This window comes from Mesoplodon mirus (genome assembly GCF_964341445.2).
Source record: "Mesoplodon mirus genome assembly, chromosome: 15".
NCBI classification, from domain to species: domain Eukaryota; kingdom Metazoa; phylum Chordata; class Mammalia; order Artiodactyla; family Ziphiidae; genus Mesoplodon; species Mesoplodon mirus.
The window spans coordinates 32,905,925-32,920,522 of record NC_138991.1 but is presented as its reverse complement, the minus strand read 5'-3'; the positions used below and the strand labels follow the sequence as shown (position 1 = coordinate 32,920,522).

Sequence of the window (14,598 nt, the reverse complement as noted above, 5' to 3'; positions counted from 1 at the left end):
CAGTTCTGACTTTCAAGTGCTTCCTTGAACTGATGCCCTTGGAAAGGCTGCCTGGAGAAGGGGGCGCCGTATTTTCTTGGCGAGGCTTCCCTTTGACTCAGTTACCCCTTCATCCTTCCCTCCTGTCCGCTCGGAGACTCAGGGTACAAAGCAGTCAGCTGGCTCTGTCCCGTGAAGTCACAGGGCAGTGTCACTACCGTCACCCCTCTTCTGCAAAGGAGGAGCCGGTCCCTCTTCCTACTGATTGTTGATTCAGTGTTCCATCTGCTCCCGCGCGGTGGCCGAGGCCTAAGTGACATCCATCTTCTGTCCTAACTTCCCAGAGAGAACGACATCACCCCCGTGCTGGACCACACGTTCTGTGTGGAGCACAACGCTTTCGGGAGGATTCTTCAGCATGAACTGAAACCCAACGGCAGGAATGTCCCTGTCACAGAGGAGAACAAGAAAGAATACGTCCGGTAGGTAATGCTCGGGGGCACCTGGGGGTTGCCGCTGGGACTGGCGGGGCCTGGGACTGTCCTGGGCATGGGGGAGGCCGCATTTAGGTCGTCGGAGCGCTTGGACCAGAGTCATGGTAGCGGCAGAGACTTCCAGAAACCGGCGGGGTCAGCGGTGGGCTCCAGGGTTGACCCGTTAAAGGGGGATTCATGACCCCAGAGCCCAAGGGGTAGCTTTCAAGTGACCGCCTGATTGTGGGTGTGAAGGTGGTATAGCCACGGGAGGGAGGAGTAGGCCTCCCTCAAGTTTGGCGAAGTTTCCTTGAACTTGGTGTGATGGAAGTCCACCTCTTTATAGTCTGTTTTCCCACCTCTTGAGGCAAATAAATGACTAGTGACTTCCATGGGAAATTGAGACACGTGGGCATGTCTGTGCTCAGGCTGTCAGACTGGTGTGTAGTTCTCACTGTGCCCTGTATTTTCTTTTCAAACATATTTTTACATTATGGCACTTGTCACAGGTCAGGTTAGATCCTACTCCTATTTCAAGCAAAGAATCAGAACATCTAAGGGAGGGGCTGATTTAGGTTTAACCTGACTCTTAGGCTGGGTACTGCCCGCCAGTGGGGTTTTCCTCCCCATTAGGGGAGGATGGTGGGCAGGGTTGAGTGGATATCAGAACCAACTAATGGAGAAAAAAATGATGTTCACGAACCAGTTGATACTGCTTCCAACGTGTGAATTTTTCTTTCAGGTTATATGTAAATTGGAGGTTTATGAGGGGGATTGAGGCCCAGTTCCTGGCTCTTCAGAAGGGGTTTAATGAACTCATCCCTCAACACTTACTGAAGCCTTTTGACCAGAAGGAGCTGGAGGTGCGTGAGCGCCTGCGGAGCCAGGGCGCGTGACGGGCGGTCCTCGGCTGCTCCATCCCTGCAGGCCCAGGGGCCGCCGGGGCTGCAGGAGAGCAGAGGCAGAGCTGGGGGCGGAGTGGGGGGTCGGGGAGGCCTGAGCAGTTGATGCCAAGGCCTGGTGCCCGCCTGGTGGCAGGGAATCCGGATAACTCTTGCAACATCATTCCGGGCGTTGTGCGGCTTGTACTGTTGGGCAGGCTCGCCAGCTTTCTAAGCCCCTCCTGTGGGGTCACCTCAGATGGAGGAAGTTATCATGACCAGCTGCTCCACTTTTGTTTGATTCTGGCTGTTATTAGGCCCAGAACAAAGTATTCCTGTCGCTTCTGGTCCTTCTTCGTGGGCGTGAACAAAGCCATTCCCTCACACCGCATCCACTTCTGGCGCCAAGTAGCCCTTGCCTTTCAGGCTGTTCCCGGCCTTTCTGCCCCCCAGGGCGGTGCCAGAGCTCTGGGCCCCGAGGTGCCTCCCCGGGGGGAGCGATGGCTCCGGAGCGGGTCGCAGCAACAAGCATGTCCCTGGCCTGTTCCTTTCTCCTTAGACTTCAAGCCCTATGCGTCCCCAGGAGGCGGCCCCGTGCAGCCATTCTGGCTGGTCCTTTGGTCCTCCGTCCTCCCCAGTGCAGCACACGCACGCACACGCACACACATGCACGCGCTGCTAAGGAAACGTCACATGAGTAGCCACACCAGCGTCCTCGGGGTGGCAGCCGGCCCGGAGGTGCAGACACAGAGCGCGGGCCTCAGGCCCGCTGTGTACGTGTCTGTCGACTTGTCTGAACGCGTGTCCGGTTTGTCGGGACGTGGTTTGTAACGCTCTCTGTGTCCTGGGAGCTGGGCAACCGTCGGTTTGTACGTCGGGGAGGTGACCTGCCTTCACACCCTCACAGCTGATCATCGGCGGCCTGGACAAGATCGACCTGGACGACTGGAAGTCCAACACGAGGCTGAAGCACTGCGGGGCCGACAGCAACGTGGTCCGGTGGTTTTGGCAGGCGGTGGAGACCTTTGACGAGGAGAGGAGGGCCCGGCTGCTGCAGTTCGTGACGGGCTCCACGCGGGTCCCCCTCCAGGGCTTCAAGGCGCTGCAAGGTGACTGATGTGGCGGTGGGGCTGGCGCTGGGCCGGGGCGCGGGCTGTGGCGGGTGGTCGTCCTGGGGCGTCGCCAGGAGACGACATGGCGTCGGGTCCTTCATGACAGACACTCGGCACTGCAGGGGTGTTGCCTGGCCAAGGGGCTGGAGAGACCCTCTTCCCTCCACAAGGGCCATGGCCTTCCGGTTGCCCTTATCTCTGCTGCTCTCAGGGCTCGAGGCTCTACTATCCTTTGCCCAAGTTGAAAGAAAACATCTGGAAAGACGTAGGAGGGCATGTCCATCACACAGAGCCCCGCCCCCCTCAGACCACCTTTCCCAGGGCCTCTGAGCCACATGACATAGCAGTGGTGGGTGCTGGCCAGCTGGTGCCCACACAGGGCTGGGTCTGGAAAGACCTGAGCCAGGAAGGCCCAGGGGAACCGGGGCCTCCGCTTCCCTCCCTCAACAGAATTGGTGACAGAGAGAGGGTACAAAGAGCAACAAGGCTTTGGGGAAAGAAAGCCATTTAAAAATGCACCATGGATTAATTTTTGAACCTTCTGACAGCAGCTCTCTAACTGCAGTCCTGAGTCTCTAAGAGCACACTGCTGCCGTGTGGGTTACAGCTCCAGGGGTCCTCCCGGGCCCCTGGTTTCCTCATCTGTACAAGGGGCCTGCCTGAGAGGCTCCCCTGTCCAGTTAGGTCCCCATCCTCTCATGCATCCCTTCTGGCTCCGGCTGGGTCTCTGGCTTACCTGGGTCTGGAGCTGGAGGAGGAGGGGGTGGGAGGCCATCCACAGCGAGGCTTCTGAGCCTCAGGAGGGGCCTGGAGGGGCTCGTGCTCAGCACAGCCAACTGGGAAAGTCCTTGAAGGCCTCTCTAGGGCTCTGATTTGTAAAATTTGGGGCTTTTGTCACTTGATAACCCTGACAACCGGCAGGAGTAAGGTGAAGAATCTTAATATATTAAAACTTAGTAAATGGGACTTTGCATATTAATAGTGGGAGCAGATAGATTTCACGTGTACGTTCCCTGTAGACTCCTCCTCCTCTTGGAGTGAGAGAAGTTACTTCTCGTCCTAGGGCTTTGGTCCCAGCCTTTGTGTCTTTCTTTTGCCACTGGGCCTCTGCCTGGGGAGGTTTCCTGACTCTATATCCTGCTTGCTAGACATTTCTGTTAAAGAAAAAACAAAAAAAATCACTGGCGATTGAAGGATTTTGCTTTCAGATAAGCGCCCTGGAGCAGGCTCGTGGTCGGGTGTGAGAGGAGAGTGGTCTCTGCCTTTGCTCTGTCTTGCTCTTGTGATTTTCTAAAATGTCTGGTGTTAGTCACTTAATGGTCATGGTAGGTGCATCCTGAAAGCAGGCAGAGGCTCGTGTGGCCCTGTGAGCCCCGTGACCTTCTGGCAGGACGGCCGCCTGGCACCAGGGCCTCGGGGTGGCGACAAAGGCCCAGCCTCGGCCTCTGAAGCGTGTTAACTAGAATGCTGTCTTGTAAGGCTCTACAGGCGCCGCAGGGCCGCGGCTGTTCACCATCCACCTGATCGACGCGAACACAGACAACCTGCCCAAGGCCCATACCTGGTAAGGACCAGCGCCCTGGGAGCCCGTCTCCGTGCGTGACTTTTCTGAGCTGTTTTCTTACTTGGACTCTGCAGTGGGACAGCACGCACGTGAGGGTCAGCACGAGGCTCTTTCATGAACCCAGTTTTATCTGGAGACGTGACTGACGTTGGAGCCGCTCCCCGGCCCCAGTTGTCACCTCGCTGGGTCCTGCCGCACGTGTGTGCGTGAGTGTGTGTGTACGCACACGTGCAGTGTCAGGAGGGAACACTGCAGTTTTAAGTTTGGAGTTATTGGTCTCCTCTCAGAACTCTGCATATGACAGGTGTACCTTGTGTATTGAAAAATGTTTCCTCCCTTGATTTTCACTTAAACAATATCTGTAGTGGGTTATTTCCTTTGTGGTTTAAAATCAAATCACTTACATGCACTTTGGGAGCCATTTCTTGAGACGAGAGCCACCTCTGGTTCACGAGAGTCAGTTCCAAATGTTGCCGGGATGCATGGTGATGTGATGGGAGGTTCCTGGTTGGAAACCAAGGCTGTGGGTTCCCACGCCGTCCACGACATCGAACTGGGTTTCCACATCCTTGAGATAGAGGACGCACCCTCCCCGGGCCCAGGGTCTGCACCCGGCGTGGCCGTCCTGGGGTGGTGTGTGCTGATGCACAGGGCTGCTCCCACCCTGGCAGGCTGTGTCCTCTAATGGTTTAGTGCTTCGAGTAAAATGGACGTGAAGAACGTCCACAGTGCTAAGCCCCCTGAAAAGCTTCCACACTGTTTAGCCCGACTCCTTCTTGACAAAAGCCATCCTCAATCACTTAACTTCTAGTAATTCAAGAGGCACTATATGCCCTCTCAGTCAGAATCTTGCATTTTTTGATTTGTTATGAGGTAATATCGTCTACAGAGGTGTCTTTTGGCCATAGCTTTGGGAATGAACTTCCCTGAGGAAATGCTAACCCAGTCGTTTAATCCTCTATCAGGTATTTGACGTTTTATTATTTTTGAGATACAGTTTCTGTTTTTGCAGGAAATACTCCAGACTGCCCCATTTTGCTCTCAGATCTAAGTCACAGGGGATTAGACACACAGGCAGTGAATTGTTAGTGGTGATTTGACTGCAGCCAGCCTGGACTGCAGTGCCCTGCAAACGTGGTGTGCCTGGTCTGAGAAGTAACTTCTCCCCAAAACAACAGACAAAACAAGTTGAGAGCTTTGTCCTAACCTAACCAGTACATACTCACTTGGAAGATCTTACAAGATTTGTTTTGCTGTGTGTTGACTGAAAATCTTTGCCTAAGAAGCAGAAAAGCACCAGAGGAGAGGGGAAAACTCTCCTCCATCTCCCAGAACCTGGTGGATGAGATGCTTTCCCGTCCTCTCTGCCCTGTCCCCACCATGTGTGCGCTTGTGGCCACAAAGGCTCTGCTGTGGCCTGGCCCTGGCCCTGTCCTGGGAGCAGGTCCTCAGGCCAGGCGGCACCAGCAGTGAGTCTCTCACCTTTCTGTCCCGTTCCAGCTTTAACCGGATCGACATTCCACCCTACGAGTCATATGAGAAGCTCTATGAGAAGCTGCTGACAGCAGTGGAGGAGACCTGTGGGTTTGCTGTGGAGTGATGTGCAGCCCAAGGCAGCAGACGCTAGCTCACGGCCACCAGACCCCAAGCGACAGCTCTCTGTGCGCCTCTGCGAAGCCGGCTGAGGCCCTGGAATCCTAGAACACCCGAGGGAAAGGCTTGTCTCCCCTGCTTCTCGTAGGGGGAGCAAGGGGGGGCGGGGGGACTTCAGTTGGTGGCTCTCACCCATATTTTCCTCCTGACAGAACCCCACCCCACCCCACCCCTTCCATCACCCATCCAATAAAACGCAGCCAGGTTTAGCACTGCTTCGGTCACACAGGATATTCTGCTACGGTTGTAACACTTCTGGTGACAGGCTCACTGCCCTGTGGGCTTTAGAGGAGTCTTGACCCACAGTTATGGAGCTGAGCGGGGCTGCCTGAGGGTTCGGCCCTGGTAGCTGGACTAGCTCTTCTGTCTCAAAGCAGACCTGAGGTTTTCAAGTTCAGCAGCTCAAATTCCAAATTTCACATCCTAGCAGCCTGCTCTGGGTAGCAGATTAATTTCTAACTGAACAATAACCGTATAATATATGCTTATTGGAATTCTGCCACTGCAGGAAGCTGGCGTCAAAACTGTGCTTCCCTTTTGGAAAGGTAAGGGAATCGGGGCAGCTTGTGCTGGAGGCCTGGGTATTTCTTTCTTTTCAGGGTTTCCTGGCTGAAAAATTTGTTTTGCATAGAGAAAAATGATCTTTCCTTTTAAGAGTCCCTTTAGCCACGTTATCTATCCAGTTTGAAAAATTTTCCCAGCGAAAACACCACATAACAGAGCTTATAAACAAGCAGACCAAATCCAGCTTCAGATCCTCGCAGCCAGGCGCAGGCTGTGGCTGCTGCCCCCACCTGTATTTGGAAGGGCATCGACTGGGCCATGTGGATGCTAACAAACCATTCTGCGGAAAGCACTAAGAACTAAACTAATAGAACAAAATTCCATCATTGTAGCTGCTGGCTTGGTGCAAACTAGCTTGAAAGGGAGAGAGAGGACGGATAACCTCCATGACCTAAATCCACCCCAGGTTACTCGTTTACAAGAAGTAGGTCGTGGATGGAAATCTGAAGGCAGAGAGGGGCCACTCCACCCTGATACGTCAGCCCACCTCCCCAACGTCTGATGGTGACACTAACAACTGCTGCTCCATTCACCTGTCCAGATGATGAGCAAGGCCAAAGCAAGCCTTGGCCCTAGATTTCTACCACCATTTCCCAATTTGCACAGAAGATCAAATAGTATTTTAACAAAGTGGTTTGATTTCAGATAGTTAAAGTTCAGCAGAAAAACAGCAGTGGCAGCAAGTTCTCCCGTATGGTGGCGGTTTTGGTTTGGGGGGCGAGTGCAGGGTAATTCATTAGCAAGACATTCCACTGTTGAAGTTTTGTTGTAAGGGTCTGGGTTCAGTGCTGGGATCCAGCTGTGGGTCTGAGGTGGGTTTGGAAGGAGCTTTTTGGCCAACTGTCCCGTCTGTGCTTTTTGTTACTAACACCTGTGGACGGTGCTAGGTTTGGAGGCGTACTTACTTACCCTCTGCATCTTGCTGTGGTTCTTCTGCTTGACCGGGAAGCAGCCAGTGGTCTGACGTTTGGCGGGCCAGAGTTCGCTGGCTGGAGGTTCCAGGAGCGAGAGAAAGCCGTGCTTCTGGGTGACTTGCTGAGGTTCTAGAATAGGAAGGATGCCTTGGCTTGCAGAAGGAGAATGTAATCCGTTCAGAACGTCCAGGCTGGAGTGCGGGCCGAGTCTTTCCAAAGTCCTGCCTTGCCTATTGGGCTTCTCCTGTGTCTCGTTTACCATTACACCTTCTGGCGTCCTGGAAGCTGGCTGCCGTGGGTCCTCCTCTGGAGGAATGAAGAAATGAATGATACAGACAGACACCGCCCCCCCCACCACTCTCCCCGCCGAGACAGGTCTCCTCTGTAACATGGACCTAAACCGCAAGGAGGGGACTTCCATCCGGGAACTGAGGCCCTCAAGACTGAGGGGGGAAGGCCCACCCAGTTATCCTGTGGTGTCGGCCAAAATCCGCAGTAAATGAGGAAGGAAACAAGGGTCTAGTGGTTGGAAAGACTTGGAAGCAGGAATGTGCCATTTGCCTCCTCTAAAGCTGCCTTCCTGCTGATGGCAGGGGCTGGAGGGTGGGGTGGGCAGTGCCCCTGCCGGCCCCAGGCCGCCCTCACGTGTCAGGTGTCACCTCGGCAAGATCCAGAGGCTCACGTCCTGGCTCCTCCACGGGCTGCTGGGGTAAGTTGACTTACCTGCCCGCAAGGCCTGGGTCTCTGCTTTCGTACTGGGACGCGGGCACCTCACCAGCTGCGTGGGTTGTTGTGGAGCCTAGCACAGCAGAAACTTCCGGAGCTCCAGGTCACTCCTGCCAAGCAGGGCTGTCGGTGGCGCTGCTCTTAGAACCGAAACTGTCCACAGTGGGTTGGGCCTTTGGAACACTCCCCACCCCCAACCACCCCCACCAAAGAACAGTGTGGCAAGCCGTGGGTTTTGGGGTCTGCGGGAGCCTCCCCACCTGTCGCCCTTCTCGGGAACCCCAGCGACCCACCTGGTCCCCTCAGCTCTCTGCCCAGATGCTTCAGGGCCCGACTTCCAGGCTTGCCTCACCAGCGGTCATCAGCCGACCCTCAGGGATGTAGCAAACCACCGCTCTGCCAGTGCTGTGGGGAGAACGGAGGGGCTCCTGCAGGGAGAAGCGCCTGGAACTGCGGCCCCAGAGCTTGCCCGGCCGCGTGGTCCAAATGCAGGTCAGGTGGTCCTCCGATCGGAGCTGTCCGAGAAAACGCCCCTCCGCCCCCGTCCGCAGCCAGGTGTGTGCCGCATGGCAGCCTTCCCAAAACGTAGTATGAATTTTAAAAATTTGTTTATTTTTGTTTCTCAACCACTTTATAATGTATTTTTTAATTTATTTTGTAATGTCTTGTTTTTAAGTATTGCTGCTATCCTTGTTATCCTTCCCACTGTTTTTATTGCTGATTTATTTTGTGAAAGTTGTACACTAAATGTTCTATGTCAAAATCAAAAGTATTTAAAGAAATACTAGTTCTATTTAATGTGGTTATAGAACCAGCTGGAAACACAAAACAAACAGTGATTGTACAGCAGGCTGGACCCCGGCGGTCAGGTTCATTTTGTTACATATGCAATAAACTCACAACTTTACATTTTTGGCGTCTGTTATTTGGTGTGGAACAGCTTTTTTTTTTTTTTTTTTTTTACATCCCATAAGACAGGAAGTCAGTGGTCTTCTAAAGAAAGGGGAAAACTTACAGTTAGAATTGTAGGAGAGATTGATAACACTTTGGAAAACAGTGGAGGGTCCTCAAAAAACTAAAAATAGAGCAATCCCACTCCTGGGCATATACCTGAAAAAAAGCAAAAACACCAATTCGAAAAGATACATGCACCCCCATGTTCATAGCAGCATTATTTACAATAGCCAAGATATGGAAGCAACCTAAGTGTCCCATCAACAGACGAATGGATAAAGAAGATGTGGTACATAGATATATAAAATATACATATATATAATGGAATACTACTCAGCCATAAAAAAAATTTTGTGCCACAACTGCTGAGCCTGCACCCCACAACTACTGAAGCCCTCGTGCCTAGAGCCCATGCTCCGCAACAAGAGAAGCCACCAGTGAGAAGCCCACGCACTGCAACGAAGAGGAGACCCCGCTCGCCACAACTAGAGAAAGCCTGCACGCAGCAACGAAGACCCAACGCAGCCAAAAATAAAATTAAAAAATAATAATAAAAAAAAGAATGCATGGTCTAGTGCAAAAATAATAATGATGTATTGTGGAGTTAGTATCATATATAGAAATAAAATATGTAACAATAGCACCAAGGATGGGGGTAGAAATGGAAGTCTACAGTTGTAAGATTCTTACATTATAGGTGAAGTATAATATTTGAAGGTAGACAGGAAGGTTCATGAATATAGTAACTAGATAATTCACTAAGAAGAATACATGTTATGCAAAAATATAAAAAAGAACAACATAACTAGGTTGTGTCACACACAGTTGTTTTATCATATTACAATTATGAGGCATGGGGTAAAAATGGTCCTGAATTTTATTTGGTGGTGTTTTATTTAAGCTTTTTTATCTATACATATACATGATATAGGCCCACACTTTTTTTTCTTTTTGGACTCTTCATTAGATTTTGGAATTAAATATAAGCTACAGGTGAAAAATATCTTACACTATTTTAGTGATAAGGAATCTCATATAGCCATGAGATGTTTAGACTAGTATTTCCCAAACTTTTCTGTTTTATAGACCAGTAAAATATACTTACCAGATAAAAATCATCTGTATCACCAACATATCATTTAAAAAGGACATTTAACATCAAAACTTTTCACAATAAAAGACTTGTTTTGGTTGTCTTTTATGAAGACCTCACTTTGGTGCACTGATTTTTCTAATGATGGGTGAAAACTTCAGCACCAGCTCACAGTGGCTCATAATCCAGTGTTTGTTACCCGTGGTTCTGACCTTCTCCTCTCCCCTCCATCTCAGTTAGCTGGTTCATTAGCCAGAGGTGCCCCAGGTGCCCGTCGAAATACTCCTTGGTCCCTCCTGAAGAATCCACCACCTGTGCAGACTGTCTCCTGGTTCGCTCCTGTCTTTTTCTATGTTTCTCAAGTCCCACCTTTTCCTCAAGACCCAACTTACATCTTTTATTCTATCCCCCCATGATCCTCTTTTTAAGTGAAGCATTTCAGAGAGCTCTTACTTGGTTCTTATCATTCCTTCAAGAAACTAGACCGAAGCCTATCTTTTCATACTTTTTACCACGTTTGTCCAACAACTAAAATGGTTTTTTTCCAAAGAAAATTTTTGCCAACACTATTTTAAAATAAATGGTTTTCTTCCTGATTAAAAACAAACCAAAAAACTGCTAACACTAAAAAATGAATTTAGCAAAGTTGCAAGATAGAAAATCAACAAACAAAACCCAACTGTGTTTCTATAATGCTAACAATGAACAATCTGGAAAAGAAATTAAGAAAACAATTCCATTTATAGTAGCATCAAAAAGAATAAAATAGGAATAAACTTAACCAAGGAAATAAAAGACTTGTACACTGAAACTATAAAACTATAGGGGCGTCCCTGGTGGTGCAGTGGTTGAGAATCTGCCTGCTAATGCAGGGGACACGGGTTCGAGCCCTGGTCTGGGAGGACCCCCCATGCTGCGAAGCAACTAGGCCTGTGAGCCACAACTACTGAGCCTGCACGTCTGGAGCCTGTGCTCTGCAATAGGAGAGGCCGCGATAGTGAGAGGCCTGCGCACCGCGATGAAGAGTGGCCCCTGCTTGCCACAACTAGAGAGAGCCCTCGCACAGAAATGAAGACCCAACACAGCAAAAATAAAATAAATAAATAATAATTTTAAAAAACATTAAAAAAAAACCCCTATAAACTGAAAGAAAGGAGACACAAATAAATGGAAAGACACTCTGGGATCATGAGTAAGAAGACGTACTAATGTTAAGACATCATTACCCAAAATGATCTACAGATTCAAACACAAACCTATATAAAAATCCCAACAACGCTTTTGCAGAAATAGAAAAATCCACCCTAAAACTCACATGGAATCACAGCGGTCCCCAACTGGCCAAGACAATCTTAAAAAGAACAATTGGGGGCTTCCCTGGTGGCGCAGTGGTTGAGAGTTCGCCTGCCGATGCAGGGGACACGGGTTGGTGCCCCAGTCCGGGAAGGTCCCACGTGCCATGGAGCGGCTGGGCCCGTGGCCCATGGCCGCTGGGCCTGCATGTCCGGAGCCTGTGCTCCGCAACGGGAGAGGCCACAGCGGTGTGAGGCCCACGTACAGCAAAAAAAAAAGGAAAAAAAAAAAAAAAAAAAAAGAACAATTTGGTGGGTGGTCTCACACTTCCTGATTTCAAAATTTACTGCAAAGCTACAGTAATAAACATGGTATGATGCTGCCAAAAAGGCAGACATACAGACCAATGGAATAGAATAGAGAACCCAGAAATAAACCCTTGTATGTGGCCAAATGACTTTTGACAAGGGTGCCAAGATTACTCAATGGGAAAGGACAGTCTTTCAACAAATGTTGCTTGGAAAACCAGATATCCACATGTGAAAGAAAGAAGCTGAACCCCTACCTCACACCATGTATAAAAATTAACTCAAAATGGATCAAAGACATAAATGTAAGAACTAAAACTATAAAACTCTTAGAAGAAACACTTGGAAAAGCTTCACGACATTGGATTTGGCAATGATTCCTTGGATGTGAAATGAAAAAGCACAGGCAACAAAAGAAAAACTAGATAAATTGAACTTAATAAACATTTAAAACTTGGGCAAGAAAGGACACTACCAACAGAATGAAAGGGCAACCCAAAGAGTGGGAGAAAATATCTGTTAAGTCATGTGTCTGATAAGAGCTTAATATCCAGAATATATAAAGAACTCCTACAACTTAAAAAAAACAATGAACAATGGATTTGAATTTGTATTTCTCCAAATAAGATACAAATGGTCAACAAACTCATGAAAATATGCTCAACATCACTAATAATGAGGGAAATGCAAACCAGTCCCTCAATGAGACAGATACTGCTTTACACCCATTAGGATGGTTCTTATAAAAAGAAAAGGTTTTTTTTTTTTTTTTTTTTAATCAGAAAACAAGTGTTGGCAAGGATGTGGAGAAATTGGAACACTTGTGCACTGCTGGTGGGGATGTAAAATGGTGCAGTCACTCTGGAAATCTATATGGAGGTTCTTCAAAAAATTAAAAATAGAACTACCTTATGTAATCCAGAAATTCCACTTCTGTATATATTCCCCAAAGAATTGAAAGTTGGGAGCTGAACAGGTATTTCGACTCCCCTCAAAAGAGCCACATTCATTCCAGCATTATTCACAATAGCCGAACGATGAAAGCAACCCAAGTGCCCATCAATGGATGAATGGGTAAAGAAAATGTGATATATATACACAATGCAACATTATCCAGCCTTAAAAAGGAAGGAAATTCTGTCACATGCTACAACATTATGCCAAGTGAAATAAGCCCGTCACCAAAGAACAAATATCCTGTGATTCTTATGTAAGATTACCAGAGTAGTCAAATTCATAGAGGTAGAAAGTAGAGGGGTTTTGCCTGCAGCTGGCGGAGAGGAGGAGGGGGAGACAGTGTTTAACGGGAACAGAGTTTTTGTTTGGAATGATAAAAAAAAGTTCTGGAGATGGAAGATGGTGACGGTTGCACAACGATGTGAATGTACTCAATGCCACTGCACTGTACACGTAAAAATGGTTAAAATGGTAAATTCTGTTATATATATTTTACAGTTAAAAAGAAGTCTAATAATCGTACTAACTTTGAAACAGTGATTGGAGAATCAGAGGCATATACCATGTGTGGCTCCCCACACGACCTCTTTCTCTGACCTTCCTTGGTTCCTGAGGACCCAGGTCCCAGCAGTGCCACATTCGGGGAAGAATGCAGAGGCTCCTGGTCACTGAAGCACTGGCTCAGGACTCCCAACTCCGACTTCCAGGCAGCACTCGGGAGATGCTGGGTCTCCAGTGGGGAACTCTCTCCTGCCCTGGCTCTTCGGAGGCTGGTTTTCCTAGAAACCAGGGTCAGTGCCTGGGACACAGTGTGGGCGAGCCTGGCACGGAATCCGGGCCCTTCTCACCAGGATACCGCCTCCAGACTCCCAACTATCGAGGCTAAGAAACAAATGTTCCCTTCACCCAACCACCATCCACACATCTATGCAACCACCAGGCTCCATGCCAACTCTCCAAGCGCACAAGGGCAACTCAGTGGCTTGTTTCAATTGAGTCCTGACCCCGGCTCGCGAGACCCTGTTACACAGTGAGGACTGTCAGATGGGCGTCTTCCCCGTCCAGCCTGACGGCACGATGACACCTGTCATTTTAGATACAGGCTTCTGTCATTCTGCAATCCAAGATGCTTTCTCACAAAAACAGCCAAATATTTGTAAAATAACTCATAATTAGCTCCAAAGAAAGAATGGGAGAGGGACTTCCGTGGTGGCACAGTGGTTAAGAATCCGCCTGCCAATGCAGGGGACACGGGTTCAAGCCCTGGTCCGGGAAGATCCCACATGCCGCGGAGCAACTAAGCCCGTGCACCACAACTACTGAGCCTGCACTCTAGAGCCCGTGAGCCACAACTACTGAGCCTGCGTGCCGCAACTACTGAAGCCTGCGCACCTAGAGCCCGTGCTCCGCAACAAGAGAAGCCACCGCAGTGAGAAGCCCGCGCACCGCAACAAAGAGTAGCCCCCGCTCGCTGCAACTAGAGAAAGCCCGCGTGTGGCAACGAAGACCCAACACAGCCAAAAAATAAATAAATAAGTTTATGAAGGAAAAACAAAAAAAGAAAGAATGGGAGAGTCCAGTCAATTGGGCAAAACCCAGCCCCTCGGCCTCCATCTGTGCTCCAGGGTGCAGCCTCGGGGGCCAGAGTCAAGCTGGATGAGGTTTAGGCTGTTCCTCCACGACTGGCTCTGGGACGTGGAGGAGCTGCTTGCTCACCCTGAGCTGCACCTCTCTGTGCAGTGGAGGGGCTGTGGGCCCACCTGTTTCCCAGGACTGGAGACCAGCACGGTGACCTCAAGGTGTAGCCATCAGTCCCACCCACCCCAAATGTGCTGGCACCCCATGGTATCCCAGCGCCACCACAGTCTCAAGCTTTCGCTGCTTCTAGCACGTTTGTTTACGCCCCCTGGACTGGACTTGTGGTGAGGTTTGGGTGAACTCAGCTGCAGGCTTCACCCTGTGCTAGCCTGGGACACTGGGGTACAGGGCAGGCCTGGGGGTCGAGGGCCCCGGCCCCGAGGGGGCCTTGCTCTCTGGGCCCTGAGCTGTTCAGAGGCTGTCCTCCTCACTGCACATGTGGTACACTTCCCAAAGGGGCGAGTCCTTCTAAATTCAGAATCATAACTT

General features: G+C 49.9%; 1 protein-coding gene across 9 annotated transcripts in view; it reads left to right on the top strand.

Moving 5' to 3' along the window:
* Positions 1–8,778, top strand: part of SMURF1 (SMAD specific E3 ubiquitin protein ligase 1) — a 102,438-nt gene extending 93,660 nt beyond the window's left edge. For 6 of the 9 annotated variants that reach the window (XM_082643780.1, XM_082643782.1, XM_082643778.1 and 3 more), the window contains 5 exons: positions 324–461; positions 1,195–1,315; positions 2,241–2,442; positions 3,925–4,009; positions 5,510–8,778. In XM_082643780.1, coding sequence (XP_082499906.1) covers positions 324–461; positions 1,195–1,315; positions 2,241–2,442; positions 3,925–4,009; positions 5,510–5,609 — 646 coding nt within the window. In that variant the 3' untranslated portion in view covers positions 5,610–8,778. The remainder of the gene's footprint in view (positions 1–323; positions 462–1,194; positions 1,316–2,240; positions 2,443–3,924; positions 4,010–5,509) is intronic. The other 3 variants (XM_082643784.1, XM_082643779.1, XR_014296018.1) reach the window with 2 other exon arrangements.
* Positions 8,779–14,598: the final 5,820 nt, after the last annotated feature.